The following is a 27493-nucleotide window of genomic DNA, read 5'->3' on the forward strand; positions in this document are numbered from 1 at the left end:
TTTTACGTTTTTGCTTTTTTCATGGAAATAACTGGATACTTTGGTCACAGGCTAAAAAAGGTTTGGAAGCCCTGCCCGAAGCCATTGCTTGTGTGGTGCTTTTAATGGCAGGATTATCCAGGGGACCTCAATAAAAAAAATCTTTTTATTGTTAATCTCCTGACACCTCCAGGTCCCCATCAAGTCCCCTTCAAGGTACACAGAGACCGATAAAAACCAATAGTATTCCAATGATAGTGTACAACACAATCTTAGGTTTTCTGTGCATCAGTGAGTTCTAGGCATTTTGATTACAATTTATAGGCACAAGATTTATTCAAGACCAATGTAAGCTAGGCACAGGAAGAGGTGGTAATGTATGGCCCACATCAGATAATACATTTAATTCAAATGTATATACAGCAAATTAACAGATTTTCAGTAAATCAAATTATGTATCACACAGGGCAGCTGCCTGCTTTGCTGAGCTGGTAATCCAGCCTTGGGTCTCTTTTTGTGTGTGTTTGTGTATGTGTGAGTGTAAGTGAAAGAGACAAGGAGCAGAGCTTTCTTGTTACTTCTTGCTGTTGGAGCAGGTAAAGCAGCAACTTAAAGTCATTCTTCTAAAACCACATTTATTTCAAAGGCTCATCTTTTAGCAGTATTTACATTATACAGTACAAGTTCAATATCTATACAATTCCCTAGGATGCCTAGAGAGAAAGTCGAACCTAGAGGAGGTCAAACAGTAACAACAACAAAAAAAAATAAAACAGACACAAAAGATGAGCTTTCAGACACAAGCTTAACTTCAGGCTAAAAACACCAGGCTAAGCCTGTGTCGGAGAGAGAGGCCAACAAAATCAATTCATAAAAAATTAAATAGCATAAAAAAGGTTATGAAATGGCATGGTTCAAGTTCAGATGTGTCCAAAGCCTTTGTGACCATTAAAGTACCACTGATGTACCGCTGGACAGCAGACTGTTAAATGATTGTAAACAGAGGGAGAGGACTTCTCTCCACCGGTCTTCGAGCCACACTGAACACTACCAAAGACACTGATGATGGTCACACCATTGTGCTGGGTGTTCAAGGAATGTTACTGTGAAATAGATGGTCAAGCCTGATCAACATCACGTCCCAGTGACTCCTGTCTTTTCATCAAAAGAGCAGTAACGGCACTCCTGTTAGAGCAAACACTCGACTATCAGCTTACAGATTCACTCACACAACCAACCTTAAATTATGCGTGTAAAGTGTGTGCATCTCACACACACCGCACAAGCAAGCCCACACATACATGCTCTGCCTTTCCCATTTCAAAGCTTCAGATGGAGATGATGCACAAGATCCTCAAAGATTTGTCTCGTCCCAGGTTGGGTCGTTCATGCTCTTCAACACCCTCCTGACAACCTTTTCCAGATCCTTCCTTGCTCTCTGCTCCTCCTCCAGTGATCTCTTCATCTTCTTGTTATCCTGTGAGGTCAAATAATGTCATCATGCACGTTGTAAACAGATTTATCACCAGGTATCATTACACATATATTTCCATTTAGCTCACATTTTGCATACTCCTTACTCAGCTTACAATTCATCTTGTGATCTCTCATGAACAATCCCAAACATTCACCTGTTTCAGCTCTTGAACCTCATCCCTCAGGGCGTACACCACATCCACCAGGCTCCTTTAATATGATCATATTTACAGGTCAACATATCAAGACTGGTTATTAAAATAGCAAGTTCACATTTTTTAAAAGTCTATCTTAAAACAACACTCACATGTCCATTTGTACATTTCAAGTACATTCAGTTTAACTTTCCCAACTCTTCTATTAGATTACATAATGAATGGATCGCATCCCAGCCAGTATTTCTCTGTGTAATAGCCCTACATTGTTGTCCAAAAACAATTTAAAACATCAGTGAGCTACACTGTTCCATTTGGTGATGGTTCCTCCATTACAATGAACATGGGTGATGTAGTTTATTTTGAGTCAACTGTCCTGCTGTTGTCAATAGTAACTCAAGCACCCTATGTATAATCTGTAGGTGAATAGTCCCACAAACTCACTAATGCCTCCTATTTGAGTAATGTTTGCAGTTTTAGAAAAGTATTTTGAAGAATGTTAACGCATTATGAAATATATAAAAACACTTGTGACAACTCTAGCAGGAACAGGTGGCTTCAGGCTAAGAAGTGAATCAATCTAGAAATATCAGTACTTCCGATCCCAAATGTTGCTGTTCAAGGATTGATGTTTTTAATAAAAGATAGATATCTAAGTTCAATAATTTGGGGTAAATGTGTGTTTTATCATTAATAGGGACACAGTACAATGTAACTACACTATCATCAGCTTCTATTCAAAGAAAATCCGGGGTTGATAGGAACTACTTCTCCTTCTGCCTCTCACAGTCACATGCAAACTATGGCTCTATGTGTAAGGCGCCACTGACAGTAAGCTGATATTGATGACGGCTTGTGTAGCGCTTTTCCAGTTCTCAGTAGAGCAACAACGTTGTGTGTGAGGTGTGTGTGAGGACTGTGAGGTACAGTGGCAAACATCTGAACTTTACGAACGACACAGAACATGGCGAGTTCACGCAGCAGTGGTCTGATGAAGAAGAGAAGAAAGGTGCAATTACTGAGTCCTTTGGCACTGGCAGGCAGGTACGGCGTGATAGAGAGTGTAGCTATTGGTGACATTTATCACTGTCACTGACCATCATGTCGGTCTCGGCTTCAGTTTGCGTGTTGATGTTCAAACCGGCTACACCAGCCAGTGTTTTACTTGGCATCAGATTGGAAAGGAATCATGGGCATCTCACATCATTACCACAGAAAAGGTATTAAGGCACATACACAATAATAATTTTGGTCTTTTTTTAGGATTTACAATATGTTAAGTCAGTGATTCAGGGCAAAGGAGAAGCTTGAGAGAGAGATGTAGCTATCACTTACTTTTCTTCTCCAGAACTTTGTCCATTGCGACTGGGACCATCCACCAGGACTTTCTTCTCACCGGGGATGATCACGTGCAGCCCTGTTTCCGTTCGCGGCCCTGTTTCAAAACAGAAGAGCACTCAACAACTGGTACTTTGCTTGTCTCACCTTGTACTAAGACGAGTCAGTGCTGAGTTGTCCTGTGAAATACTTTTTCAGACCACAGTCTGAACTCCTTTATGGGAACGAGTTACAGCATCGAAGAGAAGCAAACATACACCACAAGCGGTAGTAGTAGTGTGTTAGTCATGCACAGACCAGACATCAGACGAGAGCCAGAGAAAGTGAGAGGAAATGAAAAGCTGGGGAGATATCTGGCGAAAAGACAAACAAATCCATTCATTCATTCACATTACAAGTCTGTCAATCCTAAATTAATGAGAACTCAGACATTTTCCCCAAATGACAACACACAAGACACAATGAGATTTGCTGGTCTAACAAATCACCAGAATGCCAGTGTCTACCAAATGACAGATTTATTCAAAACTCATAATACAGCGTTTGGGACTTGAACACTTCAGCAGTGTAGAACAAATACACTGACAGCGCTGTTAGATAAGACATGGTCACATGTGTGAACTGAATACAGCATTAGAGCACACAGAGGACAACGTTGGTCAAAGACAGTTGGTCTCTTCCCCCTGCCTGTCCCACAGTTTGACTTAGTTTCTTAAACCACAGAATACACCTGTCACAAAGTATAGCACATGATATAAGGACAGTGATATTCTTAGCTCAAATACTCATAGAAGGTAGAATGGGTTTTATTTTTTCTTGCTCCATGACAACTAATATTTACAGAAAGGGAGACTATGTGCTCTTATATTTCAAGTCCACTCTGACAGTATTCTGAGGCTGAATGAGTAGTATACATAGAAATGTTCCCGTATAATCATGTTGGTCTCTTGTTTCTTTTTCTTTTCTCTTTTTTTTTTTTACCCCAATGCTTCCAAAACACCGAAGGTGAGCATTTACACTACGAATGAGCATTTACTTTACAGTAACACTGAATACTCAAGTCTACCTTTAGGACTATATCATACACACTGTAGGCAGACGACAAAAAGTACAGAATTTAACAGATTCTATCCCCCACACCCACTGGCCCATTACATGATTGTGCAAAATAATTCAAACACTTCATGTTATAATTTTCAGTGTAAACTTTGATACAGACCAATAAAATGTAAAAAAAAAAAAAAAAAGAAAAGAAAAGAAAGAAAGAAAAAAACAAAACAAACGATTCTTTCAGGGATCATTTTGTAAACATTGACATACAGAATAAAATACAAATTAAAAAAACACCTGTATACAAAATAATGAATCCAATAAAGAAATCATTTCAGAAACAGTAAATAGTACTGTAACATTGACTAATATATTCCTTATGTCATTCACATTGCTTGCTGTAAGAGGAGATAGACTCTTAGTGGATGCCAACCTGTACTTTTAATACCAACACTGGAAAAATACTTCTTCATAAAAATAGTCATTAATGCAGGAGATAGCATTGGAAACCTCACAAGCCAGACAACACAAAGGCATGTCTGGCTTATGAGGCCGTAGCATAGATGCTAGTTTGTTGTGACACAAGGGATGTTTGTTTTTGACATTATGCTAACCTGGTCAGAGTCTGGTGACAGCCACAGCGGAGTGGAAAAGTTCAACATTTTGAGGAAATGGGCTTGTTCTCATTCTTGTCAATAGTTTGATGAAAACATTGATACCACTGTACGGTTACTATGAAGCTAGAGCTAGCAGCTGTTAAGCTTAGTATGGCATAAGGCTGGACGCAGAGGAAACGGCTAGCCTAGCGAGCTTAAAGTATCTAGTGAATTAGTGAACCTTATGTCAAACAGCATCTTGCTAACCGTTTCCCCGTGCTTCCAGTCTGTATGCTAAGTTAACCTGCATCTGGCTCCAGTTACATTTTTTACAGACAGATCTGAGAGTGGTATCAACCTTCTCATGTAACTCCAAACTCTTCCCCAAAATGTCCAACTATTCCTTAACTAGCAGAAGACAAAGGCATTTGATTTGTATTACAGGACTGTAGCTGTGTTCGCTGTAGTGTACAGTTTATTAGCGTCGGGTTGGTATGCTATGCTTGGTTTAGATATTTTTTTAACGTACTAACTTGACGTTTAAAACAACATATAAATGCAACCCTGTAGAACCACTGACAGACAGCAACATTACTGGATGGAAGATCAGGCTTTAAAGGATGATGCTTAGGAGACTACGCAGTACAGTAAATTATTAAAATTAGTGACTTAAAGACTCAGTTCGCCACAAATTAAAAAAAAAATCCTATTTTATCACTTAACTTTCAAGATGTATCAACTGATGCAGAAAGTTGTCCAGGTTAAATAATCAGAGATTTCTGTATCCACAACGTTACAAAGGCATTAACCCCGAGTTAAGTTTTTGGTGCTCACAGGACTGAAAAAATAAATGTAAAAAAATCACCAAGGACGTGTCCTTATTGAACGCATTGTAAACAGATTTCATGGGGACATTTTCTTTAGCATGAAGCAGTTTGAATTAAAACACTTGGCAGTAAGGGCTTTGAATTATGTAGACTAATGCGGACACTGATCCTAGAAAGATGCTTTGGCGTTGATTTGATTTCTTTAATCTGATGTAGCTGTATGAAGCTGTGTGCACCACAAACAAATTTTCATTCACTGTATTGTAGTTGAAAGAAAGACATTTCAAATCCTGGGCAAACTAAAACTAAACCATCTGCATGGCTGAATACAACTAGAGGCTAAATGAGAAAATTGTTGTTTTTTTGTAGTTTGAGTGAACTGACCCTTTAAATTTACCCTCAAGTCCAGTAGCTTTTATCCAGCTGAAGAAAGCTAGACTAGAGAGTGACATGTATGTGTTATCTCCTCTTCCTGTAGCAGCTACATCAAAAAAATTAACCGTTAAATTTTGCAAGGATTTTTAGCGTTGAATAGCTTTTGGTCATGTGGTATGTTAAATTAAATCCTGCTTTATACTGGCAACATGAATAAAGATCCAAATTATGAAAACAGAAATAAAATGTTCAGAATTTTGAATATTTCATTTGCATGCTGCTATATTATCACGCAGCAGCCTGTGCATGTGTGTGTGGCATCTGTGCTATGTTTGAGCATACATACTCTAGAAACACATACTGGAGAGAAGTAGTACATGGTAAATAGAATAACACTCGTTCCTGAATTACATCTGAATATCAGACAGGAAAGATCCCCATCTCTCCCTCCCTCATTTATCCCTCCCCTACACTCCACTCCAACATCCCTGTACTCCCTGCTGAGAGAGTCCGCCACGTTTATGGTCAAACAAGGGGAGTGGTCACATTCAAGATAAATTAACAAGAATTACCAAACACTTACTGCATGACAACTACACAAAGAGAGGAGGCACATAAAAGGGAAAGTGGCAAGGCAACAGGGAGATGCTTAAAACATCTTCAAACAAACAGTCTAAAAATAAATAAACCAAATAAGTTAACAAAAAAAATGAACAAATATATCATAGAAAATAAATAGATAAATAAAAAAAATCTAGTTTCTTTTAATACATTGAAGGTAAAAGAGGTAAGCGCGCTGTACGTTACATTACAGTACAGCGTGGCAGTACTGTACGTTCTTTAGTTCTGGTGAGAGATGCAGCTCTTACGCGGCACTGAACCCATCCTGTAACTGTGGGTGGTCCAGATGGAGTCATAGTCAGAGTCCTCCGAAAGGTCAGAGGACAATTCTGGCCGTGACACGCTGCTACGGCGGCCCGGCGAGTCCATACAGGACCGGTCCACGTCGGCCAGCACGTGGTTGTGCATCAGATCGGTGCCCTGCCAGGCTGGTCGGGGTGGGCCAAGTTTGGCGATGACATCACAAATGTGATGGGAGGAAATGGTGGGCGAAAAAGAGGGGTGATGGTGCAGGTAGCGTAGGCAACACGCAACAAATGGTAAATCATAAAAACCAATGAGAGATGCGGAGAGGTGATGGAGCAAATCAGAATACAGGGAGGGAAAATGTTTGTCCAACATGGAGAAAACAAATGTCGATGAAAGAGAGGGGAGAAAAAGAAGAAACTCGAGGAAAACCAAAGCGATGCCATAAAAGTGAAGGGTGGAGAAGAGACAGACAGAAGGAGAAGATACTGTTAGAAAGATCAGCTCAGAGTACCAGTGTTAAAGAAAGGCACTGAGACACACAGAATACAGGTACAGCAGTACACAAAGACAGCAAGCTGCAGTATGAACCTCTCTTCTTTTGTGCATGCACATGTACAGTACAAGTATGACTTTGTGTTCTCTTACTGGAGTTAAGAGTCTGCCTGGTTTTGGCGCTGGTGCAGTACGCCTCAATAACTTTCAGGATCTGGGCATCTTCTTCCAGAGCAGCTGTACCTGAGAAAGAGAAGATGGAAAGGGAAAAAAAATTATAACATGTCCCTCAAATACTGGATGGGTTACTGAACATGCCTACTGGGCTCAGGCCCAAGCTATCAGGTGGGCCCCTGGGCCAGAGTGAAGAACTGTTTTCTTTAATAAAGTCAATCATACAACTGCAAAGAGACACAGAAGGACTACAGGGACACAGCAGTGATAGAAGGAGACAAAAAATGACTACAAAGAGACACAAAACAGCATACTCCAAGCTCCAAGTTCGGATGGCTGGCTCCACAGCTAACTGAGCTAACTAGCTAACAGCAGCTACAGCTTGCAGCACTTAGAGGTTACTCTGGTAATATGCTGCCCCTATTTGTTTAGACTATGCATTGGCCAGGTGGCCAATTCTTACATTACACTTTTATTGTTAAAGAAAACACATTTTAGTGGTTTCAACACAAACAGGAGGTAAGATGGAAAGATTTTAAACATACTCTTCCTCAAGGCAAATTCCTCCTCAGACTGTTTCCTCTCAGGCTTGCGCTTTGGAAGAAGTTTTTTCACACTCTTAGGACTTTTACTAAGATCCTGTACGTGGGGGGGGCAGAAAAAGAGAGACAAGTGCATGATAATTAGATTTACAACATTAAAAAACATAAATAAGTCTTGACTACATAAAAACACTGCCCCTCACTTCCTTGTAGCAGAGGGCTGCAGAAGGTCGTAAAGGGGGTGCTGGCCGCAGACAGCTCAGGCTCCAGGGTTTGGGGGTGTTGGGTGGTTCCAGTGGGCCCCACATCATAGTACTGGAAAGAGACGTCCCATGGGAGGAGGGGTGAGGCAGGGTGTGGTACGTAGGAGCCACTGTCATGGCCCTCCCCTCAGCATGCCGGGATGGGGTGAGGGGGTGAGATGGGAGCTGAGAAATGGAACAAAAAGGGGTTGATGTAAAGATTTATCACAAAACAGACAGTTCTGCTCCTACACTTAACAACTGCTCTTAAACACCCAGGTGATGCACCACTATACTCTGTTAAGTATGTATGGTTCAGTAAGAAACTATACTCTTAATGAGCCTAAATCATAGAATAACATTGCATTCCCCTCAACTGAACTCCAGCAGAAGGATTTATAGATTTGAACATGATGTATAAGACCTCCTGTCACGATGCAAGTGACCCTTTTGTAAATAAAATTATCATAAGTGTAAGAGGTGTGGAAATTTCTCGATGTATGTCTGACGGAGGCAGAGATCATCTGCGAGTGATAAAAAAAAGAACTCGCCAAGTACTTACTGGGAAGTACGAACTGGATGACACCCACGATGTGTGTGACTTCTGCCTCACAACAATTACTAACGTTAGTCACGTTAGCCATTTTCACCTGAAGCTAACGTCTGTAGCCATAAATAATAAGGAGCTGTCAACTTTGCCATCCAACTCAGAGAGGTGTGTGCAGCAGAGTCAATAAATGCCTTATCTTAAAGCTATGTGAAAACAATGTTATTGTACAATATATGTACTATATACTATAACAAACATGTAAGGCACTGCAGATGGATACATGTTTTGTTTTTGTAATGTTTATGTATTGAAAAGATGCAGCTTTTATTTTGTAGACTGCTATAGTCTGATTATTGGAAGGACTTTCTGAATAAAAGGGGAATTTAAAAAGTAGCCACGTGGAGGAATACATATCACTGAGGATGCCATACACTGAGATGCATCGTGATGCATCGTGATGCATCTCGATGCAATGTTTTTTTCTTTCTATGACCAGAAAACAAAACTAGCTCCACCTCACTGGAGTTGTTGACACAGCTTTGATACGAGGGAGAGGTGGCATAATTTGCGTGCGTGTGGAGTGTGTGTGTGTGTGTGTGTGTGTGTGTGTGTGTGTGTGTGTGTGTGTGTGTGTGTGTGCTGAACAAGGACATGAAATGTTGGAGATCTTCAGCACTTTTATGAGAAGTGAAAAACATTTAGGATCAATATAAGACCATGGCTCAGCAAATTAGACTATGGCGGGCCGCCAGAGTCTCGTTAACTAACGGGAAACACTGATATATATTCACAGTGTTTAAATGAATAGAGAGTGGATGTGGGTACGTAATTATTAGCTCCTGACCGTGTGGCAGGGAACAGTGAGAGGTTTGTGGCTGGGAGTGGTGGCTGCAGTGTGTTTGATCTGTCTGGTCAGGTGCTCCACCCAGTCTTGCAGGTCCTGCTGGTGGGTGCACACCACCTGGAGACGGTCAAACATTGGGCCTGCAGGGACAGAGATGATGTTGCTGAAGGCATCGTGTTAATGAATGACACTTAGAGTCTTGAATATCTCATGTGGCCTTACCATTAAGCTCAAAGGCGTTTTTATGGGCTTCACAGTCTTCTAGTTTGGTCACTGTCATGCTGGCCAGGGGCAATTTTCCCTGTAGAGGGAAATCATCACATCAGAATCAAGACATAATGGAGAAATTACCCTTAAAGGGGCACCGTGTAGTTTGGGAAAAGATATTCAAACTAAGAAATGTAATAGTTACAGTATTAATGAGGTAATAATACAAGCTCAGAAATGTTTTTTTTTTTGAGTAAACAAACCAAATCAAATAAACAAAGTAAAGTATGGTCCACAAAACACTGTTTGTTTATATTTGCCGAACCCTGCCCATTTCTAACTACAAAGTAAAACAGTATGAACTTATGTTGTCCTTTACAGTCAGTTTACAGTTTGTTTGGGCATGAAAATCAATCATAGAAGATCTTTCTCTTCTGATTAGAATGTTTTCTACTAAACTACATGGTGCACCTTTTATTAAAATAAAATAAATATAATAAAATAAATTTTAATTAAATAACATTTAATTAAATTTAAATTATTGACAAAATTTATAGAAAATAAAATTATAATTTCTATTATATTGTTTTGCAGAGATATCTACAGAAGTTAGCATGCTAACCAGCTAACCCTGGCCCATCTGGGTCCAAAGCTTCTGTGCTAGCAGTGTAAAGACCAACACTCCCCAGGTGCTCAGAACACCCAGTCCAGAATGCTAACTGCAGGGCTAACTGAGCTAACAAGCTGCAGTTAGCAGCAGTTAGCAGTTACTCTGGTGATATGCTGCCCCCTATGTGTTTGAAGTATGAGTTCTACATGAATTTTGCATAATGCAGCTTTAATCCAATTTATCAGTTACTTAACTCTGAGGTTAAACACTAGAGGTGGGAATCAGAATGGGACTGATCTGGGAAAAATGTTTATTACTGACCTGGAATATGAAGCCACTCATCCTGGGGCTGGCAGACAACATGAGGAGGACGTGAGGGAAGAGCATGAGGTAACGCTCACTCTTCTCCTGACAAACAGGAAGAGGCACAAGAATGAGTGAGATAATGGAAGAGCAAGAAAATGATTAGGTATAATTCAGTTTGTAAATACTCACTCAATGATGGGAACATTTCAGTTCAGATCAAAGATACACAAGGAGAATAAGCGATTCAGCCTCAGAGAAAAGTTACATTAATGTGAATTATCCGGGGAGAAAATACTGGCTGTTGACGTCTCAGCTGGAGTTTTATGACATACAATGAGTCATTAGGCTCGGAGTGATGTTTCTGTAAGTAATCAGCTCTTTATGTCCCTCTGAGTATTCACGTTACAACTGTCAAAATTATGGTACATTCCCTTTCTGTGGTTCAGGCATAAATTCATACCCCGTTTTCCCCAAAGTGCACCTTTAGTGTGGCATTAATTCACAATAACAACCACAGGAAACCCCAGGCTGTCACTGCATTATGCATTTTACTCTGCATGATCTACACAGCAGCCAAGCAGAAAGGGGAGTTTATCATGACAAAATTACCATTTCCAAAATTAACCCTCTAGGTCAAACATCTGAATATTATACACACACCACATCCTCCCAAGAAACTCTCAAGCTCTTTGAAACGCCTCTTAAACACTATGTTTGTTACTCATTGTAGCTTATTAGCTGCAGCAGAAATAGGAACACACCACAGGCAGATCTAGTACCCATACTTAATAGTATACAAGTGATGAGGAAACATGCAGCACAGACAGACCTTTGCAAGTTCAAGGTAATTTTTCTAGCAAACTATAAAGTTGTACAATTCTTATTCAGCTTTTTCCCTTTTACAGTGTCCCTGTAACAAACGTTCAAAGCCTGGGTATCGGTCAACAGCCAAGGATTTAGACAACTGCAATGCTTCAGGCCCCATAATATTATGAGACGATGAAAATATGTGGCAGTAGCAAGAGTGAGGTGACAGAATGAGGCACTCGCATGGAAGAAGTTTACATCCTCTTTGTTTAGAGTAAAACTGTTCTGTTTCAGAGTGTATTTTTGTAACGTTGTCTTCGTTTTTGACCTGTCAGTTCATTATAGTGCATCTTTGACATTTTTAACAATGCATGCAGTAACTGATGCTCTCATTTCAAGGTAATTACACTGCAGCATTAAATTAGCATATAAAATGTTGAATTTGACTGACGTTCTATTGAATCCAAACAGAGGAAAATGTCTTAAAAAATGTTACTTTTGAAGAGAGGTGCTCTCCAGTTGAAATGAGGATTAATTCAGAACGTGCTCTCATAATCGTTGAATGTCATTAAATTCATTTTCTAGATGCTTTTGTCCAAAGCATTAAAACTCACTACAGCTTTTTGGTGTCGGTGCACTTAAGATGCCACTATTAAAGGATTCATTTTGCACTCTAACTAGGAGTTGACTTATTACAAATAAATTAACACTGTGAGAGTTAAATAAGTGAAAGGTGGTTACGATCCAGGCTTTCCTGACGAGTATGATTAATGAATTCTGAGTTGATCCCTGTCTTGATCACTGTATGAAGAGTCCCTGAATGTTTTTTGTGATGCGTAAAGGGGGAAAAAAACAGATACTCTTATCAAATCTGCAGGAACTGGCTATGGTCAATTATTTTATTCACTGAAAATGACATATGTGTACTTATTAGTCCATAAATATTTATATTCATGTTATATCCTCTTGTTTGATGAACATTAACTTAAGGTGAACCTCAATTTTGAGATTTTGGGCTATTTTGCTTCAATAACATTTCTTCTTTCAGATAAGTGGAACAGAAAACGTCCAAAATACACATTTAAGGTGCTTAATTTAGTTAGTATATTTCTTCATTTATGCAATGAACGATATTTGGAAATATTTCATCAATAATGCCTGATTCAAAAAAATTGTAATACAAAAAATCATTGTCTTCACTTGTAATTATGTAACTAACTGGAGAACTTCCTTGACAATATCGATTAGTTAAAATTGTTACCCTTTTCAAAAAAATGTTGGTTTTAAAATGTATGGCAATTTACAATACATCTAAATCTTTTCTCAGAATTAGTTTTTCTCGCACTCTTTGCCCAGTAATTTCCTTTTCAGTAGCACATTCAGATCTGCATAACATTTGAATCCTAAAAACGAAAATAGATTTTTCTATGACTGTTTCAGAATTATGGAGCGATACCAAAAGATATCCACAAATTCCCTCCGTAAAAACGTTTGACTCTTATATGTCAACAAAGTCAAACAAGAATTTTGAGCCTGGCTTTATCCGATGACACATAACATTTTGGAAAACTTGTAACATAAATATGATTGTCTTAATATAAGTTATCAACTGGGGAACGTTCATGATGTTCACCCTTCGTGTCTTCAACCTAAAAAATTAAATACGTATGCTGATAAGAAAGGATTTAACCCAAATGTGCTACGGTATTAAAAACGTGCTGTTGTCATCAAATCATTACCATCACAATCATCGCAGCAGGGTTAAGGGTCAGGCCAGAATTTGTGCAGAAGCAGTTTATAGCAAAATGAAGTGCAGGTGGAGAAAGTAGATGGTGTTAGTACCTCTGAGCCAGGACTCTGGACTAAGACCTGGCTCATGTAGAGCACAGAGCCCAGAGTCTTAATGTCGTCACCCTCCCACAGCCGAATGGACTCTGTAAGGATCTGCAGCTCCAGCTCTTTACGCTTCCGCACCTCCTGGCACTGAGCCTGAAACAATGCAAACAAACAACTGCTTACAGACCTGCTATTAATTTAATTAATTTCATGTTAAGTCTTGTGACATGATACATCAGACAGGAGAGGAAGTGAGATCACTTACAGACAGATTTTTGAAAGATGCCATGCACTTCTGAATGTCCGGCCGGTCAGGATGACTCTCCTGGAACAGAAGAAACATGTTGGTTATCAAACACACGTCAATTCACAAGTGCTCTAGTCTAGACAGATGTTTAGATACACACCTCCATGTGCCTCTCCAGCTCTTTGAGTAAGGTGGGGTATTTGTCAAGTCTCATAAAGGGTTTACTGAGGCCTGTGGTCAGGGTGAGGATCCCAGGACTGACTGCACCCCTCCCCTCCATAAACTCCCCCAATACGTCCCTGCAGGAGGAGAGACAGACAGAGACAGAATTAATTAATAACTCAGTTAGCTTTCCATTCATGTAAACATTGACCATTAGGCCTCTATTAAAGGGGCACTATGTAATGATTTGTAGTAATTTACAGGTATTAATCACATTTATTCTTGACCATATGAATGCGAATTGTGACATGAAGAGAAAAATGAGACCTTCTCCGTCTCTCTCAGTTGCCTATAGAAGCCTGTGGATCATTTGTAAATGTTGTTTAATGCTGCTGGACCTCGGATTTCATTGTGAAGGACTCAGATCAGATTTTCTGCGACAGTCCAAAGGATGTGACTTTATGCACTCTCTCGAGTGCCTTGTCTCAGTGCACAAGTTCGCTAACTGGCATTCAACTTGGTGCAACTCACTCATTTGCTGCCTTTGTTACTGGAAGGAAATTAACTTTGAAGTACATAAAGTTATAAAGGCAGACAGACATGAGGCAAATTATGATTTTAAAGAAATGTCAAAAATTGTGACAGCATACATCAAAAACATTACATAAAACTGACTCAAAGCCACATACTGAAATACATTTACTTTTCTGTTTATTGGGTACACCTCACTAAAACTAATGCAGTCTAATACCACAGTTCTGCCTTTATGAAGGTTAAAATGTCGATGTCGATTTTTGTTTAGAGAGGTGCTGATTCAACTTCATGATCATTTTAGAGGCTGCAGTTTCTGGTACTGTTAAACTGTTTTACTTTATACTGACAGGTGTTTCTGTTATTTTGTCCATATCATTTATATTAATGAGCTAGGCTTAATAAAATACATGCCTGTCAGTATACAACAGATCAGTGCAAGAGAAAAGGTATGTTTTTTGTGAGATGTGGGATGGTGAGTGAAAAGTGCAGAGAAACATCACATGTATGAAATGTCTCTTTCACTACTTGCAGAGCGTGTTGCTCTCTATTTGGATGTGGAAGTGTGTAACCACATTTTAGATCAGGTCTCATTATCCTCTTGCCTCATCCTGACTGTCCTTGGGTCCTACGTCTTTGCACTCACTGTAACTAACTCTGAAACTTCCAAACAATACTTTAATTTATCCTCTCTCCTTCAGCTGAATTTGAATTATTTTTGCAATTTCTGCCTGATTGATTTTTATGCCCAAATCTGACTGCAGAGTGTGCACTTTGTGTCCGTGGAGACAAGCCAGGATAGTTGCCACAACCACTGAGCAGCAGGTAGCTACACCTGCAAAATAAAGATAAACTCCAACAATACAACCAGCCCCCTTTCCCTTTTCCAATACAAGCTGCAACAAACAGCAAATTTCCGGTGAAACATGAAAACTAATCTCTATAAACAGATTACTGCATATGAATACAATATCTGTAGGCAAGGGAAAGGAGAGAAAGGAATTCTGGTTTCCGTTTGTAGTCTGTTGTAGTCCAGGAAGTATTGACCAATTATTTGAGTGGACTTTGTTTGAATGCATGTAAACAGTCCGTGTGGAGGGCAAAATAGGCAAAACTCATTGGCTGAAGTAAAATCTCTGAACCCATCGGATATCGTCTGACAGTAATTTAGCTTTTTATTAGCTTATTTGATTTAATCTGCATTTATATGCAGATATCTGTTAATAAGGAAGAGGAAAACTTGGCCCGGAAATCCGGTATCCAGATATCCACTGTCTGAACCGGAAGCCCTGTAACACTGGCTGTTGCACCCAGAGGCTAAATCATTATCAGACGATAGCTAATGGGTTCCAAGATAACATGAACACCACCTTCTTTGTTCCTTGTGAACGGCTGCATGAAAACAGGTTGAAAACACTGTAAAATAAAACCGAATGTGTGTCCGAGGTGTTAACGTACCCATGCTGGGTGAGCACATTCACTGCAGAGGGGTGGTTGGAGCAGTAACCGGCATAAAGAGCCTTCATCTGTGGCATGAGGTTGAGGAAGAAACCTCCCACCCTTTGTTGGCTCTCTGGGAGCCTGAAGAGAAAAAATAGCACACACTGATAAAATGATCCTATGCAAACACAGACAAGAAAAGAGTATATCTATTGTGTGTGTGTGTGTGTGTGTGTGTGTGTGTGTGTGTGTGTGTGTGTGTGTGCGTGAGTGTGTAGGCGCTGTTGGCTAAAAGCACTCCAAAACCACAATATATGATTTATTCCCTCATCTACAGTTTAATCCAACATTGCTGTAGTACAGGTGGTTGAACACTAGATGGCCTTCTGCTTATTATGAAACAGTGAGGATGCTGCTGCAGTGAGGCTGTGTGTGCGGGGAGGGACTTACTTGGTGCACTCCTCCAGCGATTGGACGAGCATCTGCTGGAAAGTGCTGATCTCCTCAAGGTTGCCAAGAATCAGAGCCACGTCTGAGCTGCTCAGTCTGGAGGAAAAGGAATAGAAGGGATGGTTAAAGATAAATGAACATATTGAGTGAAATGCAAAAAATAAATGAGAAGGTACTCAGCCCAGATGTGTTGTTTAAAAAGTGTACAGAAACAGACTGATTCTGGTTCCTGCAATACAACAATTATGCTTGTTTCGTCAAGCTTGATGTGTACATGAGTCGTACTTGTCAATACTCTGAAGAGGTCGCAGGTAGTTCGTCAGGAGGCTCTGAAGGTCCTTGGAGTATTCGGTCTCTGTTTCTAAAATGTTTTGCAACACCTACAATACAAAGGGGAAAAAACAGTTTTAATTCAGATACTATTTACTAGACATTATTTATTATGGGTCGGTGCCACAAATTTTGAAACATAAATCCATTTAAACTTTTTAACATGTAAATATTATAATATAAATCAAACACCTAAAGAAAGGGTAACCCTAACCCTTCACAAAATAAAGTATCAACAAAGATGCATCCTGTGCTCAGCTGCAGAAGCATTTTCAAAGGTAGTCACATGTCAAAGAAAGAAAGTATGTCACTGGGCTGTTCAGAGGGAGCTGTGGTTGAAGAGGCCAACTAGATGTTATCCTGATACTCAATGTAATTACTTTCCAGCAAGAGAATTTATAAATTCCGAACAGAAAAAGGCAGGCAAAGATATAAACCAGGCACTAAGAGAAGCACTCATGTAACAGTCCCTAAATGTCATCATGATGTTAGTGGAGAAAGGACAAACACAGAAGTAAGAAAGCATAAAAATGTCAAGATAAGGCCTATTTCAAATGACTGTTGCATCCTCACCAGGTTATAGTACGTCTTGCTGATTGCAGAAGTGTCAAAGCCTTTAGGTGGACTCTTAAGAGTGCCAGACTTTGGGGACACTTGTTTGTCTGTGGAAAGGGACAAAAGAAATGAATTAGGACACATAAGTCAACCTAGCATCTAAAGAGACATGAAACATTTACATTTTCAACAAATACTGAGCGTTAATGTCTGCATGAAATATCAAATATCACAGTTGACCTATAGCCAGCATAGATTTATATGCAAATAATCTTACCTCTATAAATAAAGTTTCAAATGTGTCATGACTTGTAATTCCCAACTGATCTGTGGATGAATGCTGATATGCTACTAAATCAGTTCAAACTCTTTAAGCATGAATCGTTACTCTTACGCTGAGAAACATGCACACAACTATTAGTGACGAATCTCAGAGAGATGAATCATACAGTTGAAACACTCAGACTGAAGCTACTACTTCAAAATGCAGACATCAGAAATTTAATTGGCTGCATAAAGGTGCTATTGGCTGTAAAATCCCCTGTAGCTACAGTGAGTCAGTGGCTGTCATTTTGCTGCAGATCTCATCTGAGCCACAAAACGTCTTTTCACTGCTTGATATACAGTCTTATATTGATCTCTACTGCTTTAGCAACATTATAGCCAATGTTTTGTCCTTAGTCCTTCACACCTCAGCATTTCATTTATCCAACATTTAATAAGCGCTCTTTATTTCTAATACACCATAAACTGTCACTGCACTTTATCTCATCGTATCCCTATTCATTATTAGAGTTTTTATTCTTGTTCATGCTGCTGTTTTTCTGGCTTTTCTCTCATGAACCCTTTATTGTGCTCTATAATCTTCCTATTGAACCAGTTTCATTGTCATCAATTGTGTTTTATTGTGTTTATGTTTCATGGTTTTATATTGCTTGTCAGTCAAACAGAGGATCAGATTTAGCTTCTACCTCTTGCCACATAGCATCTGAACCTGTTTTACAACCGACCACAGCAGGCCTCGAGAGGCAACAGATGTGGGGGTGTGTTACTGTCATAAGGCCAGATGGGAGGCAATAACAATGGCAACTGTGATGAGGTATAGTGCCGGTTGACAGTTTTAGTCTGACAGTGATTTGAAAACGTCTGTTTAGACAATTTTATGATCTTTCAAGCTGCTCTGTGATACAGGGGAGGAGGAACTCTTTAACATGATGTAGTCTGAGGGATGAAACTGATGATTTGAGGATGCTGAAACAAAGATAAAATGCTGTTCTGGATCCCTACGTTTCTGATAATGTTGTAATGTCTTACAGAGGTAGCAGAGGTACCCACCAGAGCCTTTGATCTCACGGACATAGTTGCTAGGAAACCACCCAGTCTTGCCATTGAGCATCCCCTCCCACCAGCCACCGTCCTCCTGACGAGTCACGCCGATGATGTCACCCTTATTAAAGGTGAGCTCGTCCTCGTTGGTCTGCTGGAAGTTGAAACGTGCCCTCACCAGCAGCTGCTGTCCACTGTTTTCTGACATGTCCTGACAAACGGAGAAGCAACAGGAAGTGAGCAGAGACAGACACTGTGAGGTCAGGAGATGAAAGACTGATGACAGAAGGTAGTGGGAGGATAAGTATCAACAAGCAGAGTTTTCCTCCTGAACATCTATTCATCCATATTGTGAAACTTTTATTACTCATCATCATACTCATTATTTCCATCCTTCAGAGATTTTACTATGTTGCAAACAAAACCTTCAAACTACACTTCCACTGTGACTATCCTTCTGCATTTCATACTGTAGCTGGTCAGAATCCAGCGTTATATTTTTGTCAATTCTACCATCTATAGCTAATGTTGTTTTGCCTGACTGTGACTGATTGTTGGCTTGACTGAGTTGTGACAGACAGCAGTGTATTAAGTACTACTGTAGTTGTGGTTTGACATCTGGAAACTCGCTTTGAGTCATGTGCATTAAGGAACTCTGAGTTGATTTTTAATATCACTTCCATGTATTATTATTCAGTAGTTGTATAAATAGTCGGACAGTGACTTGTTAGTTAACTCTAACCTGACTTCAGCTTCTGATACAGTAGTTAATATTTCAATTGAACACCTTGAACAATGGGTAAATATCTCAGGCTCAGCACTGAGTTGGTTTAAAGCCTATATAACTAATAGGGACTGTCTGACTATCTTCTCCCTCTACACACTTCAACTAGGTCATAAGATTCATAGGCACAATGTTTCCTTTCACAGTTATGCTGATGACACACAGTTACATCTACCCCGAAGACATAATGATCCCAATTGTTGACATTAAATGTTGGATGACACAAAACTTTCTTCAGTTAAATGAAGCAAAACCAATTTAATCTTTTAAATCACTTCTTAAAATTATCTTTAAAGGTCAAGCTTTTATGTGAATCACTACCCATGCATTGCATGTTTCCTGCAGTTTTCTGCATTAATAAAGTTATTATCATTATAATAACAATGACAATAACAATAATGATAACAATCATAATGTATAATTATAGTTATTATTGTTAATATTACAAGACACCATTTGCATTAATCTGTGAACATATTTCATATATATATTTAATATTTCATAAATCAGTAACAATCCGCCGATTGAACATGTTTGATTAAATGTGAAAAAGTAAAACTATAACGGTTCTTTCTGACCTTAACGAAGCTCATTTCACAACCATTTTCCACCCACACAGTTTTCAGTTACAATTATAGCTTGTTGTTCCTCATTAGACTTCTTTTCAGGACTGTGTGAGTGTACAGAGATTGACATCTCCATGACTCCACTGTTAATTTTGTTTCAACTGTCCAGGATGAGACAACTTACTCCTGTATCATTGTAAAGTCCGGGTCATATAAAATTTCACCCGGCAAAATTTGTTGTCTGTTGGGGCAAAAGGTAACTGGGTCGGCATGGAACTGCAGGAGCTAGCGTGGCTAGCAGGCTAAGAACAGCATTCCACACGTTGTAAGGCGCTGGTGTGCAACATTTTTAATCAAACACTTTGACATTACCTTCTAATAATGTCCTTGCATTTAATGCAAACAGGATATAAACAATCAGAGCCAACAAGTAGGGATCAATTTGTGTCTGGAGGCAAATACGTCTCGCCCTTTTCATTAGCCTAATAGCCTAATAAGACTTTAGTCTTTAAGCCTTAAAGTCTGGTGACATCTGTATTTCACAGCATAGTTCTGCCAACAATCAACCCAAGTAGAGATCTAACTGTAAAGTGCTCCAAACAACTACCCTGAACTAACTACACTGGATTATTAATGATTATTTATTATATTTAAGTGCAACTGGACAAAACAAAAACAACACTTTACAATGTAATAGAATTAAAGACAGTACCATCAAAAATTCACTGCATGTCAGTATATTTAACAGGTGTTTATCAGAACTACTGTTTTTAAACCGTCCTGCTATTGAGTGCTGAACTTACCAGACTGCGAAACTGATTCTGCAGCAGCTTAGAGGATCGGCCCAGTGAAGCCTGACAGGACAGCGACTCGAACGACTTGATGCGATGGGCTGAAGAGTGCCGGGCGCACACTGAATCACTGCCCACGCCGATATCTGAACAGAAAGGGTAAAATATAAATACACCGGTCCTGGTATCTGCAGGCAGCGCCCACACACTCATCACTTCCCACATGTCTTTCATAAAAAACACCCACACACATCACGTAACTGGCACACATTGTATGTAATTTGACTAACCTGCCGTCACTTTATTCAGAGAGACCAGACTGCTCAGCACCTTTGAGAAGTTCAGTCCCAGCAGCAGGTCGCTGGCCTCAAACGGCTGTGGGTGAGAGAGGGGACAGAGGCAGAACATGAGCCATAGAGTCATCAGAAAGTGCATATCCCTTTTAAAGGTAATCGCTAATTCCAGCGCAGCAGGCCTGTGTCATCACTTGGCCTCAGTGCCAGCATTGAGCAGAGCAGTCAATCAATAACCCTTGTTATCTTTGACGGAAGTAGTGGGCGAAACACAGAAGCTCAGCAGCTACAAACAGGCACTATTTACAGCTTTGAACCATACTGGTTGAATTATGTGCATTGCAAAAGATGCTGTCAACTTTATGAAGCGCAAGAGCATCAAAGGATATGGTCGGCTGTATTCTATATTTTTCTTATTATTACCAACAAATCCCATACAAAGGCCATAACCAACAAAGAATTGAACATACTAACAAGCAGTCCCTGTTTAGCCAAAGTCTGATTTATAGGTCTAATTTGCATGTTTTAATCCAATCACAATGTGGCCATCTAGATAATGAGTACTCTTACTGATACCATGCCAAGTGTGATCAGATATCACCAAGTGTAATTGGGCTGAAAGATCTAGGGTTGCAACCAACGATTATTTACAAATCATTTGTTTAATAAGTCAATAAATCTGTAAAAAAAAAAAAAAGTTAGGAAAAAGCAGTGGATTCCCATCATTAGGTCCAAAGAGCCCAAAGTGATGTCTTCCAATTACTTGCTTTGTCCAACAGTCAATGACCTAAAGATACTCAACCTACAGTGATATAAAACAACATGAATGATCAATGGATAACCAAATTTAGTGTTGTTCAATTCTCCGGGGCTTGATTAATCAAGTAATCAACTAATTGTTTCTTCACCACTGCCGTAGATGTTTATTGCATCAAGTAGCGCTGAGCAATATGGCCTTAAAAATATGTTGTAATATTTTTAGGCTATATTGCGATGCACGGTACATCTCTCGAAACTTCTCATCAACACTTCATAAATGCTAAGACTGGGTGCTTAAATCAAATATCACAATATTTTTAACAAAATACCTCAGAATCGATAATGCGACAACATTGCAGGGATGACTAAATATTGACACAATGAGACTGTTGACATTAGCGCTAGTTACAAGTCTGAAAGTTGTAATAACATGAGTGGGCATGAGTGTGATAAAGTATTGAGAAACAGACTAATGCGTTGAGATTTGTTGACAATATGAAACATTTAGAATAGTGTGAGTCTTATCCTTTAACCACAGTAAAAGTATAAGCACTGTCTGCGTCACAATCAGTGTGACTCTCAGTAGCCTCTCGGTCAGTATGAATGGCAGTGATTGTATCTCTGTTGACGACTGTAGTTGTCCTCTCGCTTCCTCTGCAACGGCTTCATGTGATTAGTTACTCTCGCTTCAGTTATATTGAGGGTGAGTGACTGTGAGATATGAGTCTCTTTCATCTTCCGCTCTGATTGCAGAAATGTCCTGAGGGAATATGTGAATGACTGTGTTTGCCAGTGTGTGTTTTTGGAAAAGAGAGTGTGTGTGTGTGTGTGTGTGTGTGTGTGTACAAGCTACTGGAAGACTTGCTGTCCTTAAGGAGCATTCGTGTTGAAAGCACCCTCTTCATCACCCGTCTATACTCTCACTGGGACGAAAACTATCACTGTATTTATACTCAATGTTTTTTCCCCCACGATATCTGCTCAGCTTTGGTTCTTCCTGTTAAAAAAAAAACAAGTAGCCAGTCTTCACAGTGTAGCCTGATGAATGGTGTAAATTAAACATTCATGCCCGGAGATAATGAGCATGACTAACACGACAAGCTTCGACACATCTGCTAGGCCTCAGTATCACAGTCAGGTAATGATCCCTCAGAGCAGGCTGACACAATAGTGCAACACCCCTCTGTGAGTCAGCGGGCTACAACAGCGTGGTGAGTTGCTCCCACGCCTGTCATGCTGGAGGACACAAGTGTTTACCTGCACCGGGTATTACAACCGAGTACTCCAGCTAATGGCATATGGCTACATATCAGACTGCTGAGTGAGAGACTGCTTAAATATACTATTTACTGAATTGTGAAAAATGCTCATCACAATTTCACTGAATCCAAAGTGACGTCTTCAAACTGCTTCCTTTGTCCAACCAACAGTCAAAAACCCAAAGACTCTTTATTTACTGTCATTAATGACGCAGAAAAGCAGCAATTCCTCACATTTAAAAAGGTGGAGCCAGCAAATGTTTGACATTTAATCAACGAGACGTTAATCAATTAAGAGTGAATAGTTGCAGCACTTTAGGCAATGCAATGGGACAGTGATCATAAACATTCAGACGGTACCCGAACAGTTTTCTCTAAGACCAAACAGTAGAGTATTCTTCACCGGCCAAGTTTGTCACCTGACCTCAATCCAACTGATCATGTGTTTCACTTCCTGAAGACCAGACTGAGGGAAAAACAGCCCCCAAGACAAAAACAACGACCTGCTGCTGAGGTTAGACATTAGACATTACTGTTACACAGTATTTGGGGCCAAATCTAAATATACCTCTATCTAAGTTTATCCTTTGGTGTGGTATTATTGGGGGATAACCACCATTGCTGGTTAAAACCTGTCTGACAGGCAGAAATCATGTTCACAAGTACACAACTCAACAAAGTATATGACCAAAGTTTAGTTGTTTTAAGACAGTTTAACGCAGAAATGTTACATATTATGTCTTCAAATCAAATCCAAATTGCTTTAGTAAAGAGCCAACTGGAGCTCAGGAGACTGATCAATTATTCAGTAACAATTCTGATCATTGATTACAGTTATTAGTCAAGCAAAGTGGCAAATATTCTCTGGTTCCATCATCTCAAATGTTGAGACTACCTGTTATTCTGCTTTAAAGTGTCCTAATACCTTAAACAGCACTTAACGTTTAACGTTTTAGTCAAAGACAGATGGATCGGTGATTATTCTCAGGGTAGACACAGGGTAAGGTTACTATTCCTGAGGGACCAGTGAGGTCATGAGAACTCTCATAATCACTTCCTGTGGTCAAAGAAATCAGGGGTGAAGGGTCAGAAACAGCAACTGCCCAAGTGTGAGACACAGTCTTGAGTGTCTAATCTAAAAAGAGGTTCACGAATTAGATCTAAACACGCTCAATCTTGCTGTAATGTCCTCGCTAGACATGCAAACAGAGCAAGACTAGCATGTTGATGCTCCGCCAAACATCCAGCTTAACTCCATTAGAAAGAGGTAGGTCAGGGCTGCAAAAGCACAGCATCTATCTGTCTGACTGTCTGTCTGTCTGTCGTGCAAGAGGCTCTAATCTGCAGCCACAGCTACCTGGGGTCGCAGCCAGCAGTGCTCTGGGCGCTGGAGAAGATCCATCTTTTTTTTTTTGCTGTGCAGATGGTGAGCGGGAGCACTGGCATGTCCCAAACTACTGTAATCCTGCACAAAAAGGTCATATTGGACTTCACTCTTGCATGCAAGGAAAAGCCAGGAAAACAGCGACAGCACTGAGTACAGTATCTGCATTAGGGGCAGTTTTACTGTTTGTTCACAATAAACCTGCAGATTATTGCTCCGCACTGTTGCCACAACCTGTCCCTGTTGTCAACCAAAACAAACAGAGCTTTCGTAATAAAATCACAATGTATGTCTGTTGCTTCCATGGCATTTCTGTAGCTACTAAAGGGCATGTTTCACACACTTAATATGACAGTGCACTGTCTCACCCCATCTCCAGCAGCAGGGAGAGGCAACAACACTGAGCTGTATTGTCACACTGGGATGGTTCAATGACCCCTCTATGCACTGGCCAACACACAGCCTTAAACATCATGCAGGCTGTCCTCCATTTGCTTAAGATTATGGAGGTATTCTCACATATTTCTATACAGGCCTGCAAGGGGTGAGGTTCTTAATCTGAGGACATGTTTAGACTTATAATAAGGCTGTAATTACCCTGTTAGAGCAGGACCCGCTTATATAACCATGCTGCTGTATGGTTCATTTTGACAGAATAGGTTCAAACAAGGGCTGGTGTGAACTGGTGGAGACAATAAAGCCACGCACAAGCCCAGAGGACAAAGCTCTGCATTAATTAGAGAGGGTAAACATCACCCAGGTGCTTCTAAACATGTAAACAGGCTACTTTGCGGTAGTCTCGTCGTGTAATGTCGATCTAGGTTGTCAAAATGTTGTAAATGTATCCCCCACTAGACGAGCTTCTCTGTGGCCGGACGATGTGTGATTGTTCTCGGACTCCTCCTCCCCTCTGTCAGGGGCTCGTCCACTCCATGGACCCATTGTTTATTGTGTCAGTGCCTCCTCTCAAAACACGCAAACTCTACCTTTAAAACAGCAGCTCCTTAGTGTTTCAAGACGTGGACACATGTGGTTTCACACGCAAGATTAATGTGTAAAATGTACTTACCTCGACGCGGAATGATGTGCAGCCCTTGAGGAACTCCTTTATGTTGTGCAGACACTCGCCGTCGTTCTTCGGCTCTTGGTAAATCTGGAAAGACGGGAAAACGCTGGTTAGGAGGTAGAAACTTCCAGTTCACGCTGCGGCTGCTCTGGTGGTTCACGCTGCGGTTTTCTGTGAGTTTCTCAGCCCTGAAAATGTCTCTTCTCGATCGACACGCATTCTTCAGTGTGTGTGTGTGTGTGTGTTTGCGACGGGCCTGACACACTCCAGGAGGCTGGACTCAGATCCCGCAGCGGGGAAGTGGAGGAGGCTGTAGTGTTGGGTCGAGGGAAATGACGTCGACAAATAAGGATCCCCGCTGCCGCCGCTTCAGCCTATAGCTGCACTGTTTTCTTTATATAACGACCGAACAGGACAATGTCGAGTCAAACATTAAGTCTTCCTTCAATGACAACATATCAGAAACACCTCTCAGAATAACCTTCATGGTGGTAGAATTTTTTTTTTTTTTAGGCAGATAATATTTATTATGTATTAAAGGTGCAATATGTAAGAATTGGCTACTTGTCGAAATGGGGAGCAGCATGTCGCTAGAGTAGGCTAACCGCTAACTGTGGTTTACGGGTGCTATACTGGAAGTTGCCACAGAGGTCTCTAGTGCACATGCTCTATAGGCCACACAACAGGTCATTTTATAGCCGGGAAGTTGAGTCAATTTGGCTTCATGCGCCGCTGAGCAACTTTCATAGGAATGAACCGAGGATGTTATATTACATCTGGACACAGTGTTGGAGGTGGAGCCCCATTCATTCCTATGAAAGCTGCTCAGTGGCATTTTGAAGCCAAAAAAAATGGCTTGACTTAGTTCCCGGGTATGAAAATACCCGGCTCTTCCGTGTTGTGGGGCCCATAGAGCGTGTGTACTTCCGTTGACCGAGCTGGCTAACTTCAGGTTTAGCGCCCGGCTAACTTGAATAGGGATAAAATAATTTAATCTTGTGGCTCTTCTAGATTTTCCAAATTTTATTGGCTCCAGTTATGTCAATGAAACAAGTCATTTCGCAGGGGTTGTGACACTGAAAAAACTGTATCCTTCCTGGGGGCTTGGAATGAACGGGGCTCTGCCTCAGAAGCTTGAGATTTTAATGTCACGCTGTTGCTGCCAACTGTAGCTGTCATTAGGTAGTTAGCTCAGTTTGCAGTGCAGCTAGCAGTCTGGACTTGGAGCTCAGAGTGCTGGGGAAGTGTAGGTGTTTCCACTGATAAGACAGGAGCCACAAGCAAAAACTGGGATGGGGCTAGCTGGTTAGCATGCTAAACATGCTTTGCAACATAATACATAGTCATACCACCAAAACTATTAATCCTCCACATTCTGTTGATAGGTTTTCAACCAAAGGTTTTGCATATAGCACCTTTAAACTAAAACAAGAAAAACATTATTTATAAGGATCTCATAAACATGATTATTATTAGTGTTGTACAAAGTACACAGGGGTCATACTTGAGCAAAAGTAAAGATATTGTATTAAAATATAACTCTGGTAAAAATGAAAGTTGCCCTTATAAATTGTTCTTGGGTAAAAGTCTTTAAGTATCTGATATTAAACGTACTTAATTATCTAAAGTGCAAGTAAATGTAAATTATACATATATTTACATGTATGTATATACTGTATGCTATGGGTCAATAGCTTATCGACCTGATCTAATATTTTGTTTATCCAATCCAATTGCCAATAAATAAATAAATAATTTAAAAAGCATTAATTAGGCTCTGATACAGCACACAATCTGCAAAGTAACTGGTAACTAAAGTAGTAGATATAGATAGAAAGTAGCAGAAAATGGAAATAGTGAAGTAAAGTGCATGACTTCAAAATTGTACTTCAGTACAGTCCTTGAGTAAATGTACTTAGTTACATTCCATCACTGATTACTAAAGAATTGTGATTAGGATAGGTTCTGATCAGGATATTGTATAACTGAAAAATAAGCTTGTCAGTGCTCTCCAGTGGACAAACTATGAAATGGAGACAGTTTCTTTGTTATTTATCAGCTGACATGTATGCAAATACTGATACACAGTATATCTGCCATAAAATGATAACAGACCGATGTAGAATCTTGAGATTCATAATGACCAGTGAACAAAATACAGTGTATAAAGAATGACTGTACCTTCTCACTATCACTTGTGAATTTTACCACATTCTTGACATTTTTCATTTTCCTATTCATTTGTATTTCCTCACATTTTTCATTCTTTGCAGT

At 40.0% G+C, this 27493-nt stretch overlaps 1 protein-coding gene across 2 annotated transcripts; it reads right to left on the bottom strand.

Annotated features, from left to right (window-relative positions):
- Nucleotides 1–597: 597 nt before the first annotated feature.
- On the bottom strand, nt 598–25538 carry arhgef7a (Rho guanine nucleotide exchange factor (GEF) 7a). Of its 2 annotated transcripts, XM_073473879.1 has the most exons (20): nt 25223–25538; nt 20749–20833; nt 20471–20604; nt 18327–18528; nt 17010–17098; nt 16392–16486; nt 16107–16202; nt 15675–15797; nt 13684–13822; nt 13542–13601; nt 13283–13429; nt 10649–10735; nt 9733–9811; nt 9511–9650; nt 8078–8302; nt 7878–7971; nt 7312–7401; nt 2946–3045; nt 1611–1665; nt 598–1456 (listed from the first exon to the last, which is right to left on the bottom strand). In XM_073473879.1, the coding sequence occupies exons 4-20, from the start codon at nt 18523–18525 to the stop codon at nt 1334–1336; spliced, it is 1941 nt and encodes a 646-aa protein (XP_073329980.1). In that variant the 5' UTR covers nt 18526–18528; nt 20471–20604; nt 20749–20833; nt 25223–25538; the 3' UTR covers nt 598–1333. The 2 variants fall into 2 exon arrangements, with proteins under 2 accessions (XP_073329980.1, XP_073329981.1); XM_073473880.1 differs by lacking the exons at nt 598–1456; nt 1611–1665; nt 2946–3045 and adding an exon at nt 6637–6845 and having other exon boundaries at nt 25223–25351.
- Nucleotides 25539–27493: the final 1955 nt, after the last annotated feature.

Source organism: Pagrus major, chromosome 9 (genome assembly GCF_040436345.1).
Source record: "Pagrus major chromosome 9, Pma_NU_1.0".
Taxonomy (NCBI): domain Eukaryota; kingdom Metazoa; phylum Chordata; class Actinopteri; order Spariformes; family Sparidae; genus Pagrus; species Pagrus major.